This window comes from Struthio camelus, chromosome W (assembly GCF_040807025.1).
Source record: "Struthio camelus isolate bStrCam1 chromosome W, bStrCam1.hap1, whole genome shotgun sequence".
NCBI classification, from domain to species: domain Eukaryota; kingdom Metazoa; phylum Chordata; class Aves; order Struthioniformes; family Struthionidae; genus Struthio; species Struthio camelus.
In genome coordinates this window covers 15190685-15214001 of record NC_090981.1, presented here as the reverse complement: position 1 = coordinate 15214001, position 23317 = coordinate 15190685, and the positions used below count along the sequence as shown (strand labels likewise).

The following is a 23317-nucleotide window of genomic DNA, read 5'->3' as shown; positions in this document are numbered from 1 at the left end:
AAGTTGGAGTGTCTGAGCGTCGGAGGGTCGATGCGTCAGAGCATCTGAGTGTCGGAAAGCTGGAGTGTCTGAGCGTCGGAGGGTCGATGCATTGGAGCGTCGGAGCATCTGAGCATCGGAGTGTCGGAGCGTTGAAGCGTTGGAGGGTCGGAGTGTCAGAGTGTCCGAGTGTCGGAGGGTCGATGCATTGGAGCGTCGGAGCATCTGAGCATCGGAGTGTCGGAGCGTTGAAGCGTTGGAGGGTCGGAGTGTCTGAGTGTCTGAGTGTCAGAGTGTCCGAGTGTCGGAGGGTCGAAGCATTGGAGCGTTGGAAAGTCGGAGCATTGCAGCATCGCAGCGTCGGAGCATCGGAGGGTTGGAGTGGCAGAGTGTTGGAGTGTCAGAGCGTCTGAGTCTCTGAGTGACTGCATGTCAGTGATGGAGTGTTGGCGTGTCGGAGCATATGAGTGTCTGAGTGTCTGAGTATTGGAGTTTCGAGCGGTCTGAGTATCAGAGCAACGGAGCATCTGAATGTCTGAGTGTTAGAGTGTCTGAGTGCCTGAGTGTCTGCATGTCGGAGCATTTGAGTGTCGAAGTGTCAGTGTTGAAGCGTCAGAATGTCGGAGTGTAGGAGCATCTGAATGTCTGAGTTTGGGAGCATCAGACCATCAGAATGTCTGAGTGTCGGAGCGTCGGACTGTTGAAGTGTCAAAATGTCGCAGTGTCAGAGTGTGAGAGTGTGTCTGAGTGTGGGAGCATGTGAGCGTCTCAGTGTGGGAGCGTTGGCGCATCGGAACATCTGAGTGTCGGAGTGTCAGTGTCTGAGTGTTGGAGGTTCGGAGGCTCAGAGCGGTGTCGGAGTGTATGAGTGTTGAAGTGTCTGTGTGTCAAAGTGTCAGAATGTCTGAGTGTTGGAGCGCCTGAATGTCCGAGTGTCTGAGTGTCGGAGCGCCTGAGTGTCGGAGCGTCTGAGTGTTGGAGTGTCAGAGTGTGACCACCGGTGCGTCAGAGTGTCTGAGTGTTGGAGCATCTGGGTGTCGGAGCATTGGAGCGTCTGAGTGTCTCAGTATCCAAGAGTCTGAGTGTCTGCATGTCAGCGTGTCTGAATGTCAAAGTGTCAGAGCATCTGAGTGTCGGAGGGTCGGAAAGTTGGAGTGTCTGAGCGTCGGAGGGTCGATGCGTCAGAGCATCTGAGTGTCGGAAAGCTGGAGTGTCTGAGCGTCGGAGGGTCGATGCATTGGAGCGTCGGAGCATCTGAGCATCGGAGTGTCGGAGCGTTGAAGCGTTGGAGGGTCGGAGTGTCAGAGTGTCCGAGTGTCGGAGGGTCGATGCATTGGAGCGTCGGAGCATCTGAGCATCGGAGTGTCGGAGCGTTGAAGCGTTGGAGGGTCGGAGTGTCTGAGTGTCTGAGTGTCAGAGTGTCCGAGTGTCGGAGGGTCGAAGCATTGGAGCGTTGGAAAGTCGGAGCATTGCAGCATCGCAGCGTCGGAGCATCGGAGGGTTGGAGTGGCAGAGTGTTGGAGTGTCAGAGCGTCTGAGTCTCTGAGTGACTGCATGTCAGTGATGGAGTGTTGGCGTGTCGGAGCATATGAGTGTCTGAGTGTCTGAGTATTGGAGTTTCGAGCGGTCTGAGTATCAGAGCATCGGTGCGTCTGAGTGTCGGGGTGTCAGAGCGTCTGAGTGCCTGAGTGTCAGCATGTCGGAGTGTTTGAGTGTCTGAATGTCGGCGTGTCTGACCTTCAGAGCAGTGAAGCGTCTGAGTGTGGGGGGCGTCGGAGCGTCTGAGTGTCTGAGTTTCTGCGTGTCAGTGACAGAGTGTCGGAGTGTCGGAGCATATGAGTGTCAGAGGGTCGGAGTGTTTGTGTGTCTGTGTCTCTGAGTGTTGGAGCGTCGGAGTGTCTGAGTGTCGGAGCGTCGGGAGTGTATGAGTTTCTGAGTTGTCGGAGCGTCGGAGTGTCGGAGTGCCAGTGTCAGAGTGTCAGAGTGTCGGAGCATCTGAGGGACTGAGTGTCAGAGTGTCGAGTGTTGGAGCATCGGAGCGTCTGAGTGCCTGAGTGTCTGCATGTCGGAGCGTTTGAGTGTCGGAGCATCGAAGAGTCTGAGTGTCGGAGTGTATGAGCGTTGGAGCATCGGAGCATCTGAGTGTCTGTGTCAGAGTGTTGGAGTATCTGAGTGTCAGAGTGTCTGAGTGTCTGAGTGTCTCAGTGTCCAAGAGTATGAGTATCTGAGTGTCTGCATGTTGGAGTGTCTGAATGTTGAAGTGTCAGAGCGTCGGAGTGTTGGAAGGTCGGAGGGTCAGAGTGGCTGAGCGTCGGAGTGTCGGAGCATCTGAGTGTCGGAGCATCGGAGCGTCTGAGCATCGGAGGGTCCGAGCGTCGGAGGGTCCGAGCATCAGAGCGTTTGAGCATTGGAGCGTCGTAGAGTCGGAGTGTCGGAGGATCAGAGGTTCGGAGCGTCAGAGGGTTGGAGCGTTGGAGCATCTGAGCATTGGAAGGTCACAGTGTCGGAGCATCTGAGCATCGGAGGGTTGGAGTGTCGGGGTGTTGGAGTGTTTGTGTGTCTGCGTCTCTGAATGTATGAGTTTCTGAGTGTTGGAGTGCCTGAGCGTCAGAGTATCGGACTGTATGAGTGTCTGAGTGGCGGAGCGGCCGAGTATTGGAGTGTCTGAGGGACTGAGTGTCAGAGTGCCTGAGTGTCTGCGTGTTGAATTTTCGGAGCTTCGGCGTTTCGGAGCGTCTGAGTGTCTGAGTGTGGGAGCATCAGAGCATAGGAACGTCTGAATGTCGGACAGTCAGTGTCTGAGTGTCGGAGTGTCCGTTTGTCAGAGTGTCTGAGTTTCAGAGCATCGGAACAACTGAGTGTCGGAGTGTTGGAGTGTCGGAGTGGCTGAGTGTCTGAGTCTCTGTGTGTCTGCATGTCAGAGTGACGGAGTGTCAGAGCATGAGTGTCAGTGTGTTTGTGTGTCTGTGTCTGAGTGTCAGAGCGTCTGAGTGTCTGTGCATCGGAGTTTCAGTGTTGGAGTGTCAAGGTGTCTGAGTGTCTGAGCGCCTGAGTGTTGGAGTGTTGGGGTGTCTGAGTGTCGGAGTGTCTGAGGGGCTGAGTGTCAGTGTCAGAGTGTCCGAGCATCTGAGGGAGTGAGTGTCAGAGTGTCCGAGTGTCGGAGCATCGGAGCATCAGAGCATCTGAGTGTCTCAGTGTCTGAGAGTCTGAGTGCCTAAGTGTCCTGAGTGCCTGAGTGTCTGCATGTCGGAGTGCCTGAATGTTGAAGTGTCGGAGCATCTGAGTGTCAGAGGGTCGGAAGGTCAGAGGGTTGGAGTGTCTGAGCGTAGGAGCATCTGAGCATTGGAGGGTCGGAGTGTCTGAGTGTCGGAGGGTCTGTGTGTTGGAGCATCTGAGTTTTGGAGCATTGGAGTGACTGAGTGTCGGAGGGTCGGAGTGTCTGAGCGTCGGAGTGTCTGAGCGTCAGAGTGTTGAGGTGTCTTAGCATCGGAGTTTCAGAGTGTCAGAGTGTCAAGGTGTCTGAGTGTCGGAGTGTTGGAGTGTTGGGGTGTCTGAGTGATGGAGTATTGGAGTGTTTGAGTGTCTGAATGTCTGAGTGTCGGTGTTGAATTGTCAGAGCATGAGCGTTTGTGTCGGAGTGTCTGATTGTGGGAGCGCCGGAGCATTGGAACGAATGAGTGTCTGATTGCCTGAGTATCTGCATGTCGAAGTGTTTGAGTGTCAGTGTGTCGGAGTGTTTGAGTGTCTGAGTGTCAAGAGTGACAGAGTGTCGAAGCATATGAGTGTTGGAGTGTCTGAGCGTAGGAGTTTCCAAGTGTTGGAGTGTCAGAGTGTCGGAGCATCAGAGTGCCTGAGTGTCTGAGCGTCGGCACGTCTGAGTGTCAGAGTGTTGGAGTGTCTGAGTGTCGGAGTGTCCGAGCATCGGAGTGTCTGACTTGGAGTGTCAGAGTGTCTGAGTGTCATAGTGGCTGAGTTTCTGAGTGTTGGAGTGTCAGAATGTTAGAATGTCTGAGTGTCGGGGTGCCTGAGTGTCTGAGTGCGGGAGCGTCGGAGTGTTTGAGTCTCTGAGCGTCTCAGTGCCTGAGCGTCTGAGTGTCGGAGCGTCAGAGCGTCGGAGTGTCGGAGTATCTGAGTGTTGGAGCCGCAGCGTTTCAGAGCGTCTGAGTGTTGGAGCGTCTGAGTGTCGGAGCGTTGGAGCATCTGATGTCGGAGTGTCTGAGTGCCTGAGTGTCTGCATGCTGGAGCGTTCGAGTATCGAAGTGTTGGAGTGTCAGAGCATCAGAGTGTCGGAGTGTCTGAGTGTCGAAGTGTCAGAATGTCAGAGTGTTGGAGTGTGGGAGGGAGTGTTTGCGTGTCTGAATGTCAGAGCGTTGGAGTGTCTGAGTGTCAGAGTTTTGGAGTGTCTGAGTGTCAGAGCATCGGAGCGTCTGAGCGTCAGAGTTTATGAGCGTTGGAGCATTGGAGTGTCTGAGTGTCTGTGTGTCGGAGTGTCGGCGCGTTGGAGTGTCTCAGTTTCCGACTGTCTGATTGCCCGAGTGTCTGCATGTTGGAGTGTCTGAGTGTCGAGGTGTTGGAGCATCGCAGTGTCTGAGTGTCAGAGTGTCAGAGTTTCAGAGTGTCTGAGTGTGGGAGCATCGGAGCATGGGAGCATGGGAGCGTCTGAGCTTCAGAGCGTCTGAGTGTCTGAGTGTTGGAGTGTGTGAGTCTCTGAGGGACTGAGTGTCAGAGTGTCGGAGTGTCTGCGCATCTGAGGGACTGAGCGTCAGAGTGTCTGAGTGGGGGAGCGTCGGAGCGTCTGAGTGGGGGAGCGTCGGAGCATCAGAATGTCAGAGTGTCTGAGTGTCAGAGCATCGGAATGTCAGAGTGTCTGAGTGTCAGAGCATCATAGTGTGTGAGTTCTGAGTGTCAGTGTCGGAGCATCTGAGTGTCGGAGCGTCGGAGCATCTGAGGGACTGAGTGTCAGTGTCCGAGTGTCAAAGCATCGGACTGTCTGAGTGTTAGAATGTCTGAGTGTCAGAGCATCGGAGCATCTGAGTGTCAGAGTGTAAGAGTGTCTGCATGTCGGAGTGTTTGAGTGTCGAAGTGTCGGAGCATCAGAGTGTCAGAGCGTCAGAGTGGGGGAGCATCGGAATGTCTGAGCATCTGAGTGTCAGAGCATCTGAGTGTTGGAGTGACCAAGTGTCGGAGTGCCGGAGTGGCTGAGTGCCTGAGTGTCTGAGTGTCTGCATGTCGGAGTGTCGGAGCGACTGAGCGTCTGAGGGACTGAGTGTCTGAGTGCCTGCATGTCAGAGTGTCAGCATGTCTGAGTTTAGTTAAAGGGGTAGCAGCTGAATGTTTGAAATACAATGACTTCCTTGGGAAGGACTTATCAAGCCTAATTTCCAAAACCTTAAGCAGGTTGGGATCTAGTTAGGGCATGGCTGAGGGGTCAGGTGAGTGTAATGGCATTTGCTGCTCTAATTTACAGGATGTTCTTACCCATGACTGTATATCTATTTACGCTTCATTCAGAAATACTTCTGTATCTTTGTGGTTGGCCAGAGAGAATACTCCTCCACAGTATGGTAGTATGAAATCCACTTTTTAGATCCTGTGCACCTGAAGGAATGGATACAGACCTACTAGCTCTTCTTTTTAAAGTTCATCCTCATCATAAACTGGAGATTAATGCTGATTTTTGTTTTGCGTCTCTTCTTGAGGCATTTGGGAAGGGAACTTAGCAAAATAACCTGATTCTGTATATGTCCAAGTTGTTTGTTTACATAAAAACATTCAAAAAAATAAAAGTCCAGTTTTTGCAAGCCTCTGCATCGTAAGCTGCCATTTACTATATGGTAAGAGTCCAGATCCACATATTAGCTTCGTTAGCCTGGAATCGCACAACTTTTTTCTCTATGCCAAAGAGACCCAAACCATATTATGATGAGAAATAAGTCTTTGCATGGGGACCTAACCTACTCACAAACAGGCAAAGCATTTCTGGCCTTATATTGGCTGCCAATAGGTTAACTTAGCACATTTTTGTATCTGCAGGCTACATATCTCCTTTTTTTTTCTTCCAGAGTATCCCTTTCTATTAACTAATTGTTGACTCTTTTCCAAGGCACCCATCTCCTCCAGTCTGGGCCACAGAACCCATGTTTAAGCAATACATGTTAATGCTAATGTGTTACTATAGAAATGTCAAGGGCCCAACTCTGTAGGAAGGAATTTCCACATCACTTTTGTGAGCGGGGGGATAAAGGTCACTAAAATCAGCAAACTGTACCTTGGATTTACACTTGCATCTAAAGAGTCTAAATCAGAGATCAGTCTTTATTGTAGCCACAGGAATAGGCACAAATAGTGTATTCCCTACCAGCTGAGGCACAGTAAAGAACATAGGCTTGCCTCTTTGTCCAGAATTCTCAGTGGAGCCAGCTCAATTTGGTATCATGTTTCATCATCTCAGGCAGACTGTCCTGGCCCTGGCATTATCTGTGGAGTGAGGCCAGAGGAGGAGTTTGACAGATGATGCAGCATTTTCCTCTTGTGCTTCTTCTCTCCCTCTGCACAACCTCCTGTTGGCACAAGAATAACTGGAGCCTTGAAGCACCTCTGAAGGCAGGGCGTGGCCCTAGAAACACTAAAACTCCAGTGGGACTGGGATGGCAAAGCAGCTCTGCTCACTCAGTTGGCTGGGGAAGGGGGAGATGTGAGGAGGATGAGGCAGGCTAGTCTGAGCAGAGCTCGCTGTGAGATTCTGAAGCAGGCAGCCTGTGAGCCAGATCTGGAGATGCTGTGGGGGAAGGGACCTGCAGCAGAGTACGGTACTGCAGCCTGGAAGGGAGCCAGGCCTGAAAGAGATGCTGCAGATGTAGGCAGCTGGAGGGGTTAGAGATGGTGTGCGGGTAGGAAATAATACTGGGCTGGGCCCTGACAGGTGGAGGAAGAGCATGAAAAAACAAGGGCGGTACAAGAAGTTACTGTTTCCTGTTTTGCCAGGTAAGATCTACAGCTCTTGTTCATCTGACCCCACTCCAGGTGTCAGGCGAGAACCCCTTTGGCAGAGCCCTTTCTGTTCTCTCAGTCCAGAGGGCAGTGGGTGAGGAAGGGAGGGAATTCACCCACCAATACACACAGGTTAGCCCTTGGTATTGTCTCCACTGGGCTCATGAGATAGGAGGCTGTTGTGATTTCATGGGCTCTGTGCACACAGATAGCAACATGTGATCTGAACAGGTAATAATCCCTTTCTTTGTGTTATATAAGAGTTAGGTAGCATTGTTATGATTTCTTAACTCCATGATGACCCTTGTGCAAGGACAGTGCAAGATCACTGTTTTCATTTCTGTTCATCTCAGCACCAGAAAGATATCAGCAAAGCAGAAACACAATTTAAAGGAGAACAGCTAAAGATGAATAGGCTGGTGAGGAATTAAGATTACAGGAGAAGAGCAAAAGAATTAAACGTAGGTAGTAGTAGTAGTTTGCCTAAAAGTTCAGTGCAGAGAAGGTGGGGACATAATGGTGGGTTAAACATACTATAAAGAACTGTTCAGAGCAGCCTCAGTAGAGGAAAGGGTCTTACTGGAGGTAGGGAGGTTTAAAAATAAAATGTGAATAGAAGAAACTATTCTGAAGGGGAGATGCATTAGAAAACTTATGCTGAGCACTCAGACTCTGTAATCTCTCATCTGTACAATGAGAACCCAATGGTTCTTGACTTTTATTCAGCTTTGAAGCATGCTGCTAAGCATGTCTGCTTTTTCCTAGCTGTATCAGTTAACCTAAGATATGTCCTCTCCCTAGAAACTTTGCTTACTTCTGTCCACAGACCATCACAGCTGTCACGACAAGGCTGCTGTAGTATTACCCTTTTTACAGTGACTGTTATTGGTTTTTGAAATATGTTTTGAGATACTTGAAAGAGGCTGCACTGATGCAGAATATTTTCAGCAAAGCAGTGCATTTGCTTTGTAATAAGAGGAACCATATATGTAACTATGCAGTGCAAGCTGTTAGTTGTCTGAGGTTACTTATCACATCATTAACCTGAAAAACAGACACTTCAGTGGTAATGCAGAGTAGATTGTATGATAATTTATCTTTTTAACATTCTTAAAGAGAGTGTTATCACTGGCTGTGTTTTAAGGTAAATTCTCATGGCACTCAAATGTAGTTGCATTGTGATTATTTCAATTGGTTACTACAACCTTGCAGGAAGCTTTGTGTTTAGAAATCCATCAATTATTCCTTGACAGGAGAGACTATAAAAACTGTCTGTGGGAATTACTATGATGTTGCTAAATCTCTTTTATATAAATGTTTCTAACATTTCCATGGAGATCTTTGTGAATAGTGGTGAGGAGGGGGAGGTGACAGGTGTCTTTTTTTTTTAACTACCAGAAATATATACATAAAAAGGAAATTACTTTTTGGATGCATGAATGAGGTAACATTAGAAACAAATTCAGGGCAATTCAAAGGACTTGACTCTTTGTTTCCTTGTGCCTTGTGCAGACATTTACACCAAGGAGAAAAGGGACTCCATGCTACCAAATCTTTGGTGTAAATGTTTGCACAAGGAACTGGAACTTGTGCTACCTGTCCCTCTCCTTTATGCATGTACGTCTATATTGTTACACAGACATACTTGGGGCAGGAGGTACAAGGGCTCATTCTAATCTCACTTACACTATTTTAACTGGTCTCTGTCAATTTACTCCTGCTTTCACTCACTGCACTGGGTGAAATGAGAATCAGTCCCAGAGTATAGGAATAGTAATTACTCCTCCACATACCACGCCCCCTTTCAAACCACGCCCCCTCCCTAACCCCTCCCTCCCTCTTAGCCCTTCCCCTAACCCCTCCCCCTCTCACTCACTCCCCTCCTAATCCTAACCCCTCCCCTCCCTAACCCTCCCACTCCACCACACCCCTCCCTAGCCTCTCCAATCCAACCCCCTCCTCTCATGCCCCTCCCCTACACACCCCCTAACCACACAGACCCCCACAGCGCTGAAGAATGATGATCAAATTAAGAGCAAAGTGGAAGCTTTGTTAATTTTGAAATTCTTTGATTTTTGTCAAATGGGGGTGAGGACTTAAACACTGTATTCTTGTATGTTAAGGAACATGCCAGCTCTTGAAAAGTACTTTCAAGTGTTGGGTTTGATGTTAAGGTTTAGTTTTCTTTTTTAAAGGAATGTGGGGAGGGATTGGAAAACAGAATATAAAAGATGATACAAACTGCCTCTTTGTAATAATTTAAATGCAAATTTGTCAGAGGTTGGAATGATTTTTTCCCCCCCTGCCTGACCTAAGATGCATCCCAGCACTATTGTTAGTAAATCAAACTTACTACAGTGCTTGAAAAGAAATTGCTGTCTCTAGGTGTCAGGAAGGGAGAAGACAGTTGACTCCCCTTGGGAGAGATCAGATATCAGACTTAGTGAGCCCATGTCTAGCCCATACAGCTCCCACCTACACCCCCATCCTCATCCTGGCTTTGGTGAGGTTGTATAATCGATGGCGATCTCCTCTGATCAAGCACTGGATGGAAAGAGAGAGGGAGAGAATGAATGCACAACTCCTGCCTGCCTCCTTTTGATGGCCTTTATGGCTCCTAATTGGATAAAATAGGAAGTCACTGACAGTCCTGTGTTGCTGGGTGTACTGATTTCACTCAGATCAGCCCTGCAGAGGGGTGGGGAAGGGAAAGAATGAATGTGTCTGTATATCAGAGAAACAGATCGTGAAGGGGGCTGGGAAGGAGGAAAGTGAACAAGCACTCAATCGCTCAGGAAGGACAAAGAGGGAGGGGAGAGAAAGGGAGTTACCATCCTCTTGGCATTGCTCTTCCTTTCAAACCTCTGTGTAACATTGTTTGCAGTGATGCTCAGAGAGCAAGCACCTGCTGCTCTGTAATGATTCAGCCTCTTTCAGATGCCACTTTAACACAACAGGATGCTGCTGCTGCTACTGTCACTGCTGCTGTTGTTAGTGATTTTGCTTTTGCTTATTCTGCTGCATGACAGTTGTTTTCCTCCTCTAAGCAGATACCAGCCTCAGATGCTCAAGGTGAGAGTCTTGCCTTTTGCTCCAAGCTATTGGCTCACTTAATCTAGACAATTTGTTCCTTGTTTCTGGTTTCCTTTTTTTTTCTTCCCTGTTTTGTTTTGTTCTTTTTGCTTTTCTGGGAATGTTTTTTCCCTCCCTTGGAAGAGCTGGAGTTCCTTGAGAGGCATTTAAGGAATTCTAAAAGTGGCCAGGAAACAGGAGCTTAATAATTACGAAGTTACTCTTGCTTGAAAGGGGGATAGAGAGAGCTCTGGATGGAGGAGGGAGGCTGGTTGCCTATTTTTTTGTGTATGTTAACCCTCTTCCAATTTGGATGATGTTGCTCAACTCGGGCTCTTTGACTTCCACTCTGATTTTTTTGTAGAGCTGTGTGACTATTATTATCATATTTTTCTGTCTGTGTCTTATAGTAATGGACTGTGATAGAGTTAAAGCCTTTTGGAGGTGAGCTGTTTGAGAGCTGATGTTTAAACATGTCTGAAGTAGCTGCTGACATTTTCCCCAACTCCTCAGCTCAGCTGAGCCCTGATTCATCTCTTGATGGGCTCCCATCTGAGAAGAACATGCCAGGGACCCAAAGAGAGGACAGGAGGGTCCAGGGAATAGCAAGCCTTCCTGCTACCTTCTGTGTGTGCCTGGAGGCAGAGCAACTGAAGGGCTGCCTAAACTCTGAAAAGATCTGCATCGCCCCCATCCTGGCTTGCCTGCTCAGCCTTTGCCTCTGCATTGCTGGCCTCAAATGGGTGTTTGTGGACAAGATTTTTGAGTATGACTCTCCTACCTACCTTGACCCTGGGAGGATAGGACAAAATCCAAAGAGTGCTGTGGATCCTACAGCTCTGTCTGCTTGGGTACCTTCAGAGGTGTATGCCTCACCTTTCCCCGTAACTAGCCCTGAGAGCAAGGCTGAAGTGACAATGCAAACTGACAGCTTGCTTGTGCCCTCCAAACCATTCCTCCAGCCTTCTCTATATAACCGCATCTTAGATGTTGGGTTGTTGTCCTCTGCTGCACCTTCATTGTCACCACCTGCCCCGGAGCCTACCACAGTGTTCCAGGCACAAGCAACAGAAACCAGTCTCCAAACTGCTCCAAAACTTTGTAAGTAGAAGCTATGTTTCTTTGTTTTTCTTTCCACAAAAAGGTACTTATTTTTTCTGCAGCTGTCCTCAAGGATGGCACATGATTGGCATGCTAAAAAATGTGCTAAGGCAGGTGTGGCATGTGTTACATTCTGAGGACTGCATCAAAGGGCTCTTGAACTTACTGCTACTAGGTGTGCACGGCAATAAATAGGGCTTGGTTTGGGATCTTCTTAAAGAGTCAGTGCAAGCTACTTCTCTGCATCCAATTGTAGGGAAGCATGTGGTTAGGTTGATTGATATGCGTTTACTTAATAGCTGTTCCACATAGTCTAGCAGGCTATTTCTCTTATACTTTTACTGGATCTTCCATGCATGTTCATTTTCTTTGCCCTGCCTGCAGACGACATCTGCTGCCTTCTCCTTGAATTCTGTTGCTGGTAAACATCATCTTCCTGAAACAGTCAGGGAGAGCAGTGGGAAAGAGTGAAAGCATATTTGAAACAGCTAAAGACACTGAGAGTTGTTAATGTAGCAGTTATATTTATGATCTTTCCCTTTTCTTCAGAACAGAGGGCACATTTCTTTGCATTTCAGAATCACTGAAATTTCAGAATCACTGAATCAATTTCAGAATCGTCAGAACACTGCATGGCTGAAGTCTAATTTCTTTGATATTCATCATATTAACCCATCAGATCTAGAGCAGATCAAACCAGCAATTCCTGAGCTGTGTAAAATTGTGCATCTCTAGTAAGAGAGAAGGCAGCATGCTGTTCTGTGAGAGCACGGGGCTGCAGCTTTCAGCAGAAAGCTGCAGTGGTCAAAATGAGCAGCTTGGTTCCTTGTAAATTGCTTTGCAGGACCCCCATCTCATTTCTCTCCCTTGTTCCCTTCCTATATGGCAGGATATACACTTTGTGGTTAGTACGTACTGGACCTCATCCTGATGCCCTGACAGCTCTTGAAATTTGCCACTGAATTCAGCCCCAGCAGATTCAGTCTCAGTATAGATGTGTGACAATTAGATTAGATATGGTATATTGGGCCAACTGCTTTGCTGATGAGAATGGGCATAGCTCCAGTGTTTTCAGTGGAGGTTCACCCATTTCTACCAGCTGAGAATCAGTCCTGAACAGCTTACTGTTGGATGTAATTCCAGAATCACTGAAAGGCAATTTTAGAAGCTCCTGTAGAAATGTTGCTGCCTATTGCTTTGATAATGAGTCATGACCCATCTGTTGGATGAAAAGTAACTTTGCTGAAGGCAATGATGTTATAGGGAAATAGCTGAGAAATTAAATGAGAGCTTGTTTTGTCTGTGTTAAGCAAGCTATTATGAGAGTTATTGGGCCATTTAACCAGATTTGCAGTAATATCAAAATTATACTAAGGGATTTTTTTTTCCTGCAAATGCAGAAAATCATTTTTTGTAGTGGTTTCATCTGCATCTCATAAGTGGCACTAAAAATGTGGCAGATCTCTCTGTAGTCACCACCTCTTTTTACTTGATAGAGTGACCAGAGAACAACATTCCAGCTGAAGTGGCTTCTTGCTGAAAAGAGGGAAAAACAACCAAGAGCCAGTTATGCCAGAACCACCCTCCCCCTTTCAGATTTCCATGCGAGAGAAGAGCCTTTTTCTTCACCTGATAATTTGAGCTTTGAAGTAAATGAAGGGGAAAAATCTTTGGAGCAGTCACTGGCAAAAAAGCCATTATCTGCATTGTGATCTGCTTACATCTGGGAAAGAAATGAGTGTCCAGTAATTAAGTGATTGGGTTGGGGTTTTTACCATTTGCTTGTTTTTCTTAAGATAAACGTCTCCTAAGTGTTTTAAGGCATCTGACTTCCACATAGATACTGACTGAAAGGAGATGGGGGGGGAGATGGGGGGAGGGAAACGGTAGGTTTAGTTTGGTTTGCTCTGAGAAAGTCTTGTAGACAGTAGTCATTCTAACAGTAGCAAGGGGCTGTAGTTCCTTGCATCTGTATGAAAACATAGTGGGAAAGCATGTTGCCAAATATCTGCCTTCAAAGATGCACAAAAAAAAATCCTTTTTGGATAGTTCTAAAAATATTATCTTGGGGTTTTTGAAGCAGCTACATTTGTTTTTCCTTTTCAGGAAGAGAGATATAACTTGTTCCTGGAGAGCACATGAGCCTTCTCTTTTGTGCTAGTAATAATTTTTTAACCTAGAACTAAGAAAGAGCTGTCACATCTCATTCTGTGACTGACGTATTGTTTCTGAAACAGACCTTTCTATGAGTTTCAGAATCCTTTTCTCTGTTTTCTGTCTTACTCAACATATTCCCCTTAAAGTTGTATCCTTCAAAGTTATAGTCTGTTGAGAGCTAATTGATTCTTTCTCCTGGAGCTTGGGAAAGAAAGCAGGAGAAAGACAATCCTAGTAATTGTGTCTGGTGCATTAGACTCGACTGGTCTCCCATCTATTATTACACTTTGCCCTTTATCAGTATAGAACTAATCTCTTCCATTCTTTTGTGTATTCTGTTTTATATTGTAATGTTATGTTTCCTTTGCTGAAGCAGAAAGTAAAGATGAATGTTTTAAAGCATCCACATATGTAGGGAGCATGTTAGTCTTAGCTCAATTACACTGCAGAAGGTTTAATTACATGGGGGATATAATATTATATGCTAACCTGCAATCTCTGTGAGGATGCATACATCATAAGAATGCTAACACAGTTCAGGAGCTAAATTGTATTTTTCCCTCCACCATCACCTTTAAATACAGTTCCATGATTTAATATAGTTATAAACAAAACATTCCCCTTGTTATAGCTCTTTCAGCTCATGGCCTCAGAAGCACTTATGTCTAGTGGCAAAGTAATTTACAGCTTATTATGACAGTCAAAAGGCCCTGTTGGTCCCCATTATTACACCATAGTGCTGGATCAGTATGGTCTTGTGTTTCTGTGATTATGGCCCTGCAAAGGACATGCAAAGCTCCTGTGTTTTGGCTTTTCCCCAAAGCAGAAGGGTGCTGCTGGGGCCTGGCAACAGAGAACTGGGCCCAAGCCCTTGGCTTTGGGAGCATGTGTCATTGACCACTTAAGAGGCAAAACAGGAGATTAGATTCTACCTTTAACAGAGGCAGTAAATCTATTTTACTGGAGCAGTTCAGGTTTCTCTAGGGGCTGTTGAAGGTCTGGAAGAGTATGATGTCTAACTTGCTCCTCTTGAGCAGGCCCAACTGAGCTGCTCATGTGGCCTTTCCTCTTTTGGTTTCCTTCGTCTTCTTTAGATCCAGTGAGTTAATCAGGTCTGGCCTTTCTGCCAGATGAATGCCTCATGTCATTTGTGGCTGACTGGCAACCTGTCTGTGACTATCATCAACCGTGTCTCTGTCTTCCTATCTTAATGATCACTGAGTTGTGTTGGCTGGAGCGTGTGTGTGTGCAGAGCTGGACCTTGTGCATGCCAATCCTGGTGCAGGCAGTGGCTGTTACATAAGGTTTGCTACCCATCCTTGATTCAGTTTCTCAGTAAGAACAATTCCTTCCTATCTCGCAGGCACTGGCTATCACTTCGAAAATTTTTTCAGAAAGGCAAAGTGCTATATACACTGTTAGCCACCCCTAATAGGACCACTACCTTCTCATGTTTCTAATGTCTGCTGCATCTTCAGTTGGATCTGAAGAGCATTAGCAAAAAAATGCTGTTTTCTCATTTTCCATAGGAAGGGTGTTAAAAGAAGTGTTCAGAATTGATAATGGACATTTACAAAAGAAAAAATCTTAGCTTCCCTCAAAAGTAATCCAGGAAAAATGGCTGAATTTCTTGTATTGTTTTAGAGTTAGGGATGGAAAAAAATGGAAAGAAAACTTGCCTTTCACTTGGTTTTGTATTATACTGTAAACAGTCCTCACAATTTCTCTGTGCCTCTTTTACCTTCTTATTCTTTTCCAATTCTGCATTTGATGTCTGTCTTCCCTCCCTGCTCTCCCTCTCCTTTCCCCTATATACAGTAATTTGCAAGGGTTACATTTTCTCTCTGTGGCAAACTAGAGGAAGTCTTTCCCTTAAGTTCTAATTACTGTAGTCCAGCTAAGGAATCCCTTTTTGGAATGGTGAGGATTTGTTTGTAGCAAGTTCTAAGGTACTCATTGCATTTGTTCTCCTTTTTCAGTGCAGTCTGATTTTGACTCATGCTCTGTAGTTCAAAGCCCCAGAAAAATATTTTAGGATCAGATCCATGCCTGGCACTCCTCCACAGTATCAAGGTCAGGGATGTCTCCTCGGAAAGCTGCAGGGAGCTGTATTCACAGGAGGATACAGCATAGGCTATATAGCATATTGTTATATACTCTCTATTATTATGTAGGGCAGTGCCTGAAGAGATTGTGTATTTCTCAAAGCTTAAAGATGCATAAGAAGATCATGTTAAAGCAGTTGATACTCCATTTCAGATGCAGTATTAAGGTTGCTTAGCTTCTGACACCTAAGTGCCTGCATTAGGAATCTAGGTTCCCATCAGCTTCCTAGTCAGCAGAAAAAGAGACCCCCTCCTGGGAATGATGGCCAGCATGAGTCTAGCCTGGATTTTCTAAATTGCCCCCTGGAAGTGACTCTTTCTCCACTGAGCATATAAAGAGGACTAACTTCCTAAATTGGGGTTTTAAGCTATACTGTATGAAGACTCCCTTTAGAAGCCATACGTTTTATTTGACTAGTGTCCTGTGTATTAATAACTTCTGGTCAAAGAGAAGCTATAATTATAGTTGTACATATGTGTATGCAGTTAAAAAAAAGTGATAACATGGATAAAATGATGAAAAAAGATACCAAACAAGTTCTGTGTCAAACTCAGCAATAAAGTAAGTACCAATATATTAAGCCAGCCAGTCTGTATTTCCCTAAAACAATTTTTTTTGCTACAATATCCCAGTGCTCACGGGGGCTTGTAGTTGTGTGCAGTCATGGTAGTAATACTAAGAGTAAAGTAGAGTTAGGACTGATGGGAAGAGGTGTGTAAGATGCCACAAATTTAGGGAGTTCAGGTCCATTAAGCATACTAAAGCGGTGACTGAGGTATACAGACTTCCCCTCCCCACCCCAGTAAGTCAGTCTTTAAAATGCCCTAAATGAGCACACATTTCAGAAGAATTTCTTGTCATTCTGCATCTTTTTTTACTCTCTTATTTTTCTCTTTGTTAATGTTCATGCTTTGCATAGAAGTAGCTCTTCTCCTACTTAACATGCAGAAGGCTGAACTTATCTGTGTGCCCAGCCCTGTTTTCCCTTCCCTTGGAACAACACCCCCTAAAGTCGTGGCTTTCATAACTACTTCAGAGGTGCATTTTTGTTTCTAAATATTTTGTTTTATAAAGCTCAGAACATGATGGGAAAACAAATAGTAGTTTCTGAAGTAATTTCTCTTAATAGTCTGAAGTTCTCGGTGTGAAATAATGGATTGCACTTATGCATTTTTTAAAAAAGCTTGATTTTAATTTGTAAGCTTCACTGAGAATAAAAGTCATGTATTCATGCTACCTGGAACTTTTACAGTGCCTCCATCCTCATTTATATACATATGCATGTTCTTGCACATGCGTATATAAAAAATATATATATACATTTTATATGGAGTATATTGACATTGTTTCTTTATTAAAAATAACATCTGAGACTGCACTGTATCATAAATTTCTAAGCAAAGCTAATTAAATACTGATGTCATAATAAGGCTCAGGGTTTGGATTTTCACTGCAGTGGGCTAAAATTATCATCTTTTAGCATCTATTATACTTTTAAGTGAAATATTATATTTCCTATTTGTGCATTGCAAATCAATACACAAAGCAGCCCACCTCAGGTTTGTGGTGCAGACAGTAGTCTTTCTTTGGGTACAGACAAACCTTGGAGAACTTCGTTAGCATAAGATAAGAAGGCAGAATTTGGCTTGCAAGAGGCTAAGTAGCAGATTCATTGTGATGCAGAGCTGAAATGATATAAATGAGCATTTTCATCCTTTGCAGTCTTACTAATGGAAATGCAATAGATTTGCTGCAGAAATCTGACTCAGAATCAATAGCAATGCAATGAGGCAGCTGGTTCAGGGAGAGAACATGTGATTACCAATTTACTGCAGACAGTACCTGGGCAGAGACTGCTCTGACTCTGTGTCAGGAAAGAGTAGACAGCCCTAGAAGATACTGTGGCAGGTGATGAAGGGCTTCTTAAAGGACAAAGTGTATTTCACCTAGGATGGGGCACTGTTAATTGAAAAGGCTTTGTGGGACCGTGGACAAAGAACTGGTTCTTTGAGAAATTTCACAGAATCATAGAATGGTCAAGGTTGGAAGGGACCTCTGGAGATCATCTAGTCCAACCTCCCTGCTCAAGCAGGGTCCTCTAGAGCACATTGCCCAGGATTGTGTCCAGATGGCTTTTGAATCTCTCCAAGGATGGAGACTCCACAACCTCTCTGGGCAACCTGTTCCAGTGCTCAGTCACCCTCACAGGAAAGAAGTTTTTCCTCAGGTTCAGATGGAACTTCCTGTGTTTCAGTTTGTGCCCGTTGCCTCTTGTCCTGTCACTGGGCACCACAGAGAAGAGTCTGGCCCCATCCTCTTGACATCCTCCCTTCAGATACTTGCACACATTGATCAGATCGCCTCTCAGTCTTCTCCCTCGACCTGCTGGCAACACTCTGCCTAATGCAGCCCAGGATACCCTTGGCCTTCTTGGCCACAAGGGCACATTGCTGGCTCATGCTTAACTTGTTGTCCACCAGGACTCCCAGGTCCTTCTCTGCAGAGCTGCTTTCCAGCAGGTCAGCCCCCAGCCTGTACTGGTGCCTGGGGTTATTCCTCCCCAGGTGCAGGACCCTGCACTTGCCTTTGTTGAACTTCATGAGGTTCCTCTCCGCCCATCTCTCCAGCCTGTCCAGGTCCCTCTGAATGCCAGCACAGCCTTCTGGTGTGTCAGCCACTCCTCCCAGTTCAGTATCATCAGCAAACTTGCTGAGGGTGCACTCTGTCCCTTCCTCCAGGTCATCGATGAATATATTGAACAAGACTGGGCCCAGGACTGACCCCTGGGGGACACCACTAGCTACAGGCCTCCAACTAGACTCTGCACCACTGACCACAATTCTCTGAGCTCTGCCATCCAGCCAGTTCTCAATCCACCTCACCGTCCACTCATCCAGCCTGCACTTCCTGAGCTTGCCTATGAGGATATTATGGGAGACAGTGCCTTGCTGAAGTCCAGGTAGACAACATCTACTGCTCTCCCCTCAGCCAGTCATCCCATCATAGAAGGCTATCAGATTGATTAAGCATGATTTCCCTTTGGTGAATTCATGCTAAGCATGTAGACATCATTCACAAAATGAAATACGCATGTCCAGCCTTGACGTGTTTCGATCAGAGTGTAGAGAGCACGCTCTGGGGCTGCTGTCACATACTCTGGCAGTCCCCTGACTCCTCGCCAGATCTTTTGCAGGTGTTCTCGCTACAAGGCTTCTTCCAGATCAGCATCCAGTTGTGGTGTGAAAACTGGGAGGTAAACAATGTCTACCTTTTTTCTTTTCCTCGTTTGTCTTTTAAGCAGGAGTGCCTTTTTTTGACTTTGAATGTGGTTTTTCTTTCTAGCCGTTCATTCATTTATGCCTTTCTTTCCTAGATTAAAAAGGTCTTCTGTGCCTTATATTTCCCCCTGACAAAGGTACTTATACGCTGTAATCAACTCACCTTTGGATAAATCTTTTTTCACAAGGTAGGCAGATTGAGGTCCATAATTCTCTCCATGGAGGGAATTATTTTCAGCCCTGTAATTATTTTAGCAACCTTCATGTTTTCCTATTTTTCAGTTAAATAAATCTATAGTTTTGGCATGATGCTCACATGTGGGCTAGTCCAGAATCCCAACAAAGGTTGGTATTGTTTGGCTTCTCAGTCACTGCTCAGTACTCAAAAATGCAGGAATTAACACCAGTGTCCATTTCATATTTTAGTCAGTAAATCAGTAATTTTGTCGTCAGCGCATCACACACACTAAGACCCTCACAGTCATGCTCCTTATGCTGGCCCAAAGTTCACATGCTACTTCTTGCTGGGGTGGAAAAACAATCCTAAGGTGCAGTAAAGGAAAGGAAGGACCTGGTAGTACCCATCATTGACAATGCTGTGTGCATTTAAGGACCAAGTCCATCTTTCCCATTTCCCAGCCAATTCTGTGCAGCCAGACCCTGCTCTGAAGGACACCCTCAACAGAGTTTCTAAGATCAATGAAAAGTTGATTCAGTGGCTTTAAATGTGGGAACTCCTCTGTTCTTTTGACTCCTGTTCATGCTTCCAAGTAGTTCTTCCTCTGATGGCCCAAGGTTGTACTTCTCTTACATCAGTTTGTCTCAGCTCCACTGGGATCAGATTCTTCCTTCCAAAACCTCCACTGAAGTGACAGCAGCTCCAGAGTATGGATTCATTAGAAGGAGGAATTCTAGTGTCTGTGCATCACTCTTGTGTACCCAATTTAAAGACACTGATAATATGATGGATTTTCTTTTGTTTCTATCCCACAGTGGAACTACAGCACTAACTCAGCCTGATAGGGTTGCATGATGTCCAGGCATCTTATATCATCAAAGGGACATGGGAATTCAGGAGCCTGATGATATCAAGAAGAGTCACAACAGCTGATATGCTCAAGAGAGATGGGACTAGCAGGCAGGGACAGAATTCCTTGGCTTGTGAGAAATTGGCAAGCTGTTTCTAACGCAATGATTTATGATGGGTGAGAAGATCAGGATGCTTGGCAGGATGGTTTGCTGTATGGTGGGAGATGAAGAGCTGGGTATCAGGATGAGAGAGAGAACTATAAGGGAATGGAAGAATGAAAATTTCTGAGCAGGGAACAAACCAGTTTCCTGTTTGGATTATTTTATTATGGTGTTTTGGAATTGAAGAGCACAAGATAGGAAGGATGATAAACGGCTTCTTACAGCGGCCTGGAGAAGCTGTTGAACTCATACTAGCAATAGAGGAACATAGTGAGATGGCCAGAGAAAGCATCTGCTGGGAAATTGGGAAGGAATGGATATACTACAAAGAATGGGAGAGAATGGGAGGTCTGACCCTTCCTGAACTAGAAGAAAACAAGGAGGATCTGTTCCTCGATGCCATAGGTAGTTGCATTCTGCACAGGACTCATGGCTGACCTTCCAGAAGATCCTGCAGCATCTCTACCCCCTATTAAAGGGGCAGAGTACAAATGAAATCCATTATTTGGCCATATTGCACTTCTACAGGAAGCTCTGCAGGGTAGTTCCTCTCATCTTCAGGCCCTGCCCACTACTGTTTTTTCAGGGATTCTGAGGTTCAAGTGCCCTTTGTGCCTTGCTCCCCCCATCCTCTGTAAGGGCTGGAGCCACTTTCTTCCACCTGTAGAGATGGTAAAGTGGCTTTTTGTCATTGAATCCCTCCTGTCACTTTGATTGAAGTGCCTTCAATGCACTCCAGCTATAGCCTCATGCAGATTTATCAATCCACCCTTTTTTTTTTTGAGACTTTGATTCAGTGACAGCATTAATGGATTTTAAAGGTTATCAATAATAACATTTGCCATTTTTAGCTCCTTCAAATATGTAGTTTTCATGATGTACAGCTCTGTGTGTGTGTGTGTGTGTGTATTCTGTTTGTGTGCAAAGAAAGGCTATGTTTCAGGATAAAAGGGTAAATCAGTGTACTAGCACACCACATCTATTTTTCAAAGCCAATTAACTGAAAGATGCCCCCAAAAAATCACCTTTTACACTATCAAACAGTTTATGGATTATAAAGCCAACACACACATTGTCATTTGAACACATAAAGGTTCAAGAATATGGCTGGCAACCTCTGGCTGTACTTGTTTGCTAGCTCCAGATTTTTCAATTTGCTGTGATATAGAGATTAACGGAGATCTCTTGGATCAGTAGCTTTTCAAGCAATCCTCTAATTTTCCTAATGATGCTAATTGACTGTTTAGTGTTTGCAGCTTTTCTGCCTCCAAATTTGGAGGAGGGAATAGAAAAAAAGGATTTGCTGTAAATGTATACAGATAACTGGTAACAAACTCAGGAAGCAGAATTACTAGCTGTGAATCTGTGATGCACCACTAGAGGGGCATCCGGGATTCTTTTCGGATTCTGGGGTTAGTTGCACTGAACTCGAGAGATCATCATTTGTCAGATGTAAGAATTTATTAGATCTAAGCGGTTCTACACATATGACGGACACTGGACAACACTAAACAATTAACAGCAGACAATCTACAAGTATAACAAAGCTAAGAAGTATAGTAAAGAATTAAAAACAGAACAGACTACACATATTAGAGCTCTATGGTTAAGCCACAGAAGCACAGTACAATGACTGCTCTCGGATGCACGGTATAATGACCGCTCTCACCCTTTCCTTGTCCTTACGGGCCACCCCTCCGGTATAGTTTTCCCCAGATTATTCTCACCACGCTCGAGCTGTGCCAAGAGGATTCAGGTTCTCTGTGGCAGTTGGCATCAGGGGCGTCCCTGCTGATGGGTGGGTTGTCGGGTCCACAGGCCAGCTGACGGTGAGTCCGAGTCCACACAGAGGTATGTAGCTTACTTTCTTTTATCCTTCCTGGGCTTAGTTTATTATTCAGTCAATCAGTGCCAGACCATAGCTGGACAGTGGAACAGATGGCCTCAGGTGATAACACTATGGATGCCAACAGGATGGTCAACAGAATGCTTAGCAGTACATTCAGCAGCTATTAGTATGAAATTCCAAGGTACCTAGATGCTTACAGTGTGAGTCTGCGGTGTCACTTCTCCTTTGCTGACTCGGTTTGCTCTGCACTCGTGCTCTGCACTCATGAGGCTACGGCAACCCCACAGTGTGGTGGCTCTGGCCGTGGTGCACCCGGGGTTCCTAAACTCTTGGGGAGCACCCCAGAGCAAACCCCTCTTCTACGGGCTGCACCATCCTGAGTCCCACACTTGCCTGCGTGGAGCCTATCAGAATCAGAGGCAGTATCAATTCCATTATGCCACTTAGCTAGGCAAAGGCTAGGCAAAGGGAGGGGAACTTGGTGTGTGGGACAGAAGACAAAGAAAATATAAGAATATTCTGTTTGCCTTTTGAACAGGACTGAGATTTGATAAATATGGCATCTCAGTGCATCAGCATTCAAAAAAGAATGTGATATTGGAATTGAGTGGTTCTTAATAGAGAGCGAGCAGGTTCCCTAAGTTGCACAGTAATATCTGGTTATGCTCTTTCTGTAGACTGGAAAATAGCTGTGACGTGTCCCATTTCTCAGCACTGTTACTGACAATTTTAGAATCCTAATATGCATTGATTTTAACAAAGGTGTATACCTAGGCTATTATCTGCTGTACATTTACATTTCCTATGTAGTTAAATTTTACATGTGTTATTCTTTATTATAAATGGGTAGTGATAGCTGTTCTCCTAATCACTATCCCACTGTGACCGCAAGGTGGGCGAGAGAGGGTTGGATATCGGCAAAGAGAGACACTTGAGGTTTGTGAGGGGTTAAACAGGATAGATTTAATAAAGGACTTGACTTACACTCAAACTTCACGGGGAGCCCCGGGAACCGTGCAGAGGGGTTGCTGATGGGAGGCTGCTGGACGCACGAGTCAGAGGCATGGGACGAACGCCCAGGCGGGACTCCCCCTGCATATCCCAAGGGCCCCCTAAATCTACTGGAGCTATTTCCTTACCTCGGCTGTGCTAACCTTGAGTAGCTACTGTCCAGGAAACAGCTAGACATGGCTGACAGAATGGAATAGGCATGCCTGGCCCTGCCGGGAATTCGGTCAGCGTGCAGTTTCACACGCTGGGGTTGCTATTGCGTACTCGGCCAGTCACTGACTCCTCACCAGGTCTTCCGCAGGTATTCTCACTACACTCACCAAATTGGAGAATAGGACATTCTAATTAGATATAAGGATTTTTTTTTTTTTTTACCATGAGGGTGGTCAAATACTGGAACAGGTTGCCTGGAGAGGTTGTGGAATCTCCATCCTTGGAGGTGTTCAAGACTCAACTGGACAAGACTGTATGTAGTGCACCAGGGCTAGTGTTCATTATGATCCCAGTAAGAAAGGCACTCAGACTCCATAAGGTATTGCTTAAAATACCATTTATTGGAGCTAACACTAGAAGGATAAATAGG

General features: G+C 45.7%; 1 protein-coding gene across 1 annotated transcript in view; it reads left to right on the top strand.

The window, feature by feature from the left end:
* LOC104151802 (pro-neuregulin-1, membrane-bound isoform) overlaps positions 1-23317 on the top strand; it is a 104767-nt gene that overhangs the window by 2206 nt on the left and 79244 nt on the right. Inside the window, exon 2 of the mRNA XM_068924592.1 lies at positions 10452-11142. Coding sequence (XP_068780693.1) covers positions 10515-11142 — 628 coding nt within the window. The 5' untranslated portion in view covers positions 10452-10514. The remainder of the gene's footprint in view (positions 1-10451; positions 11143-23317) is intronic.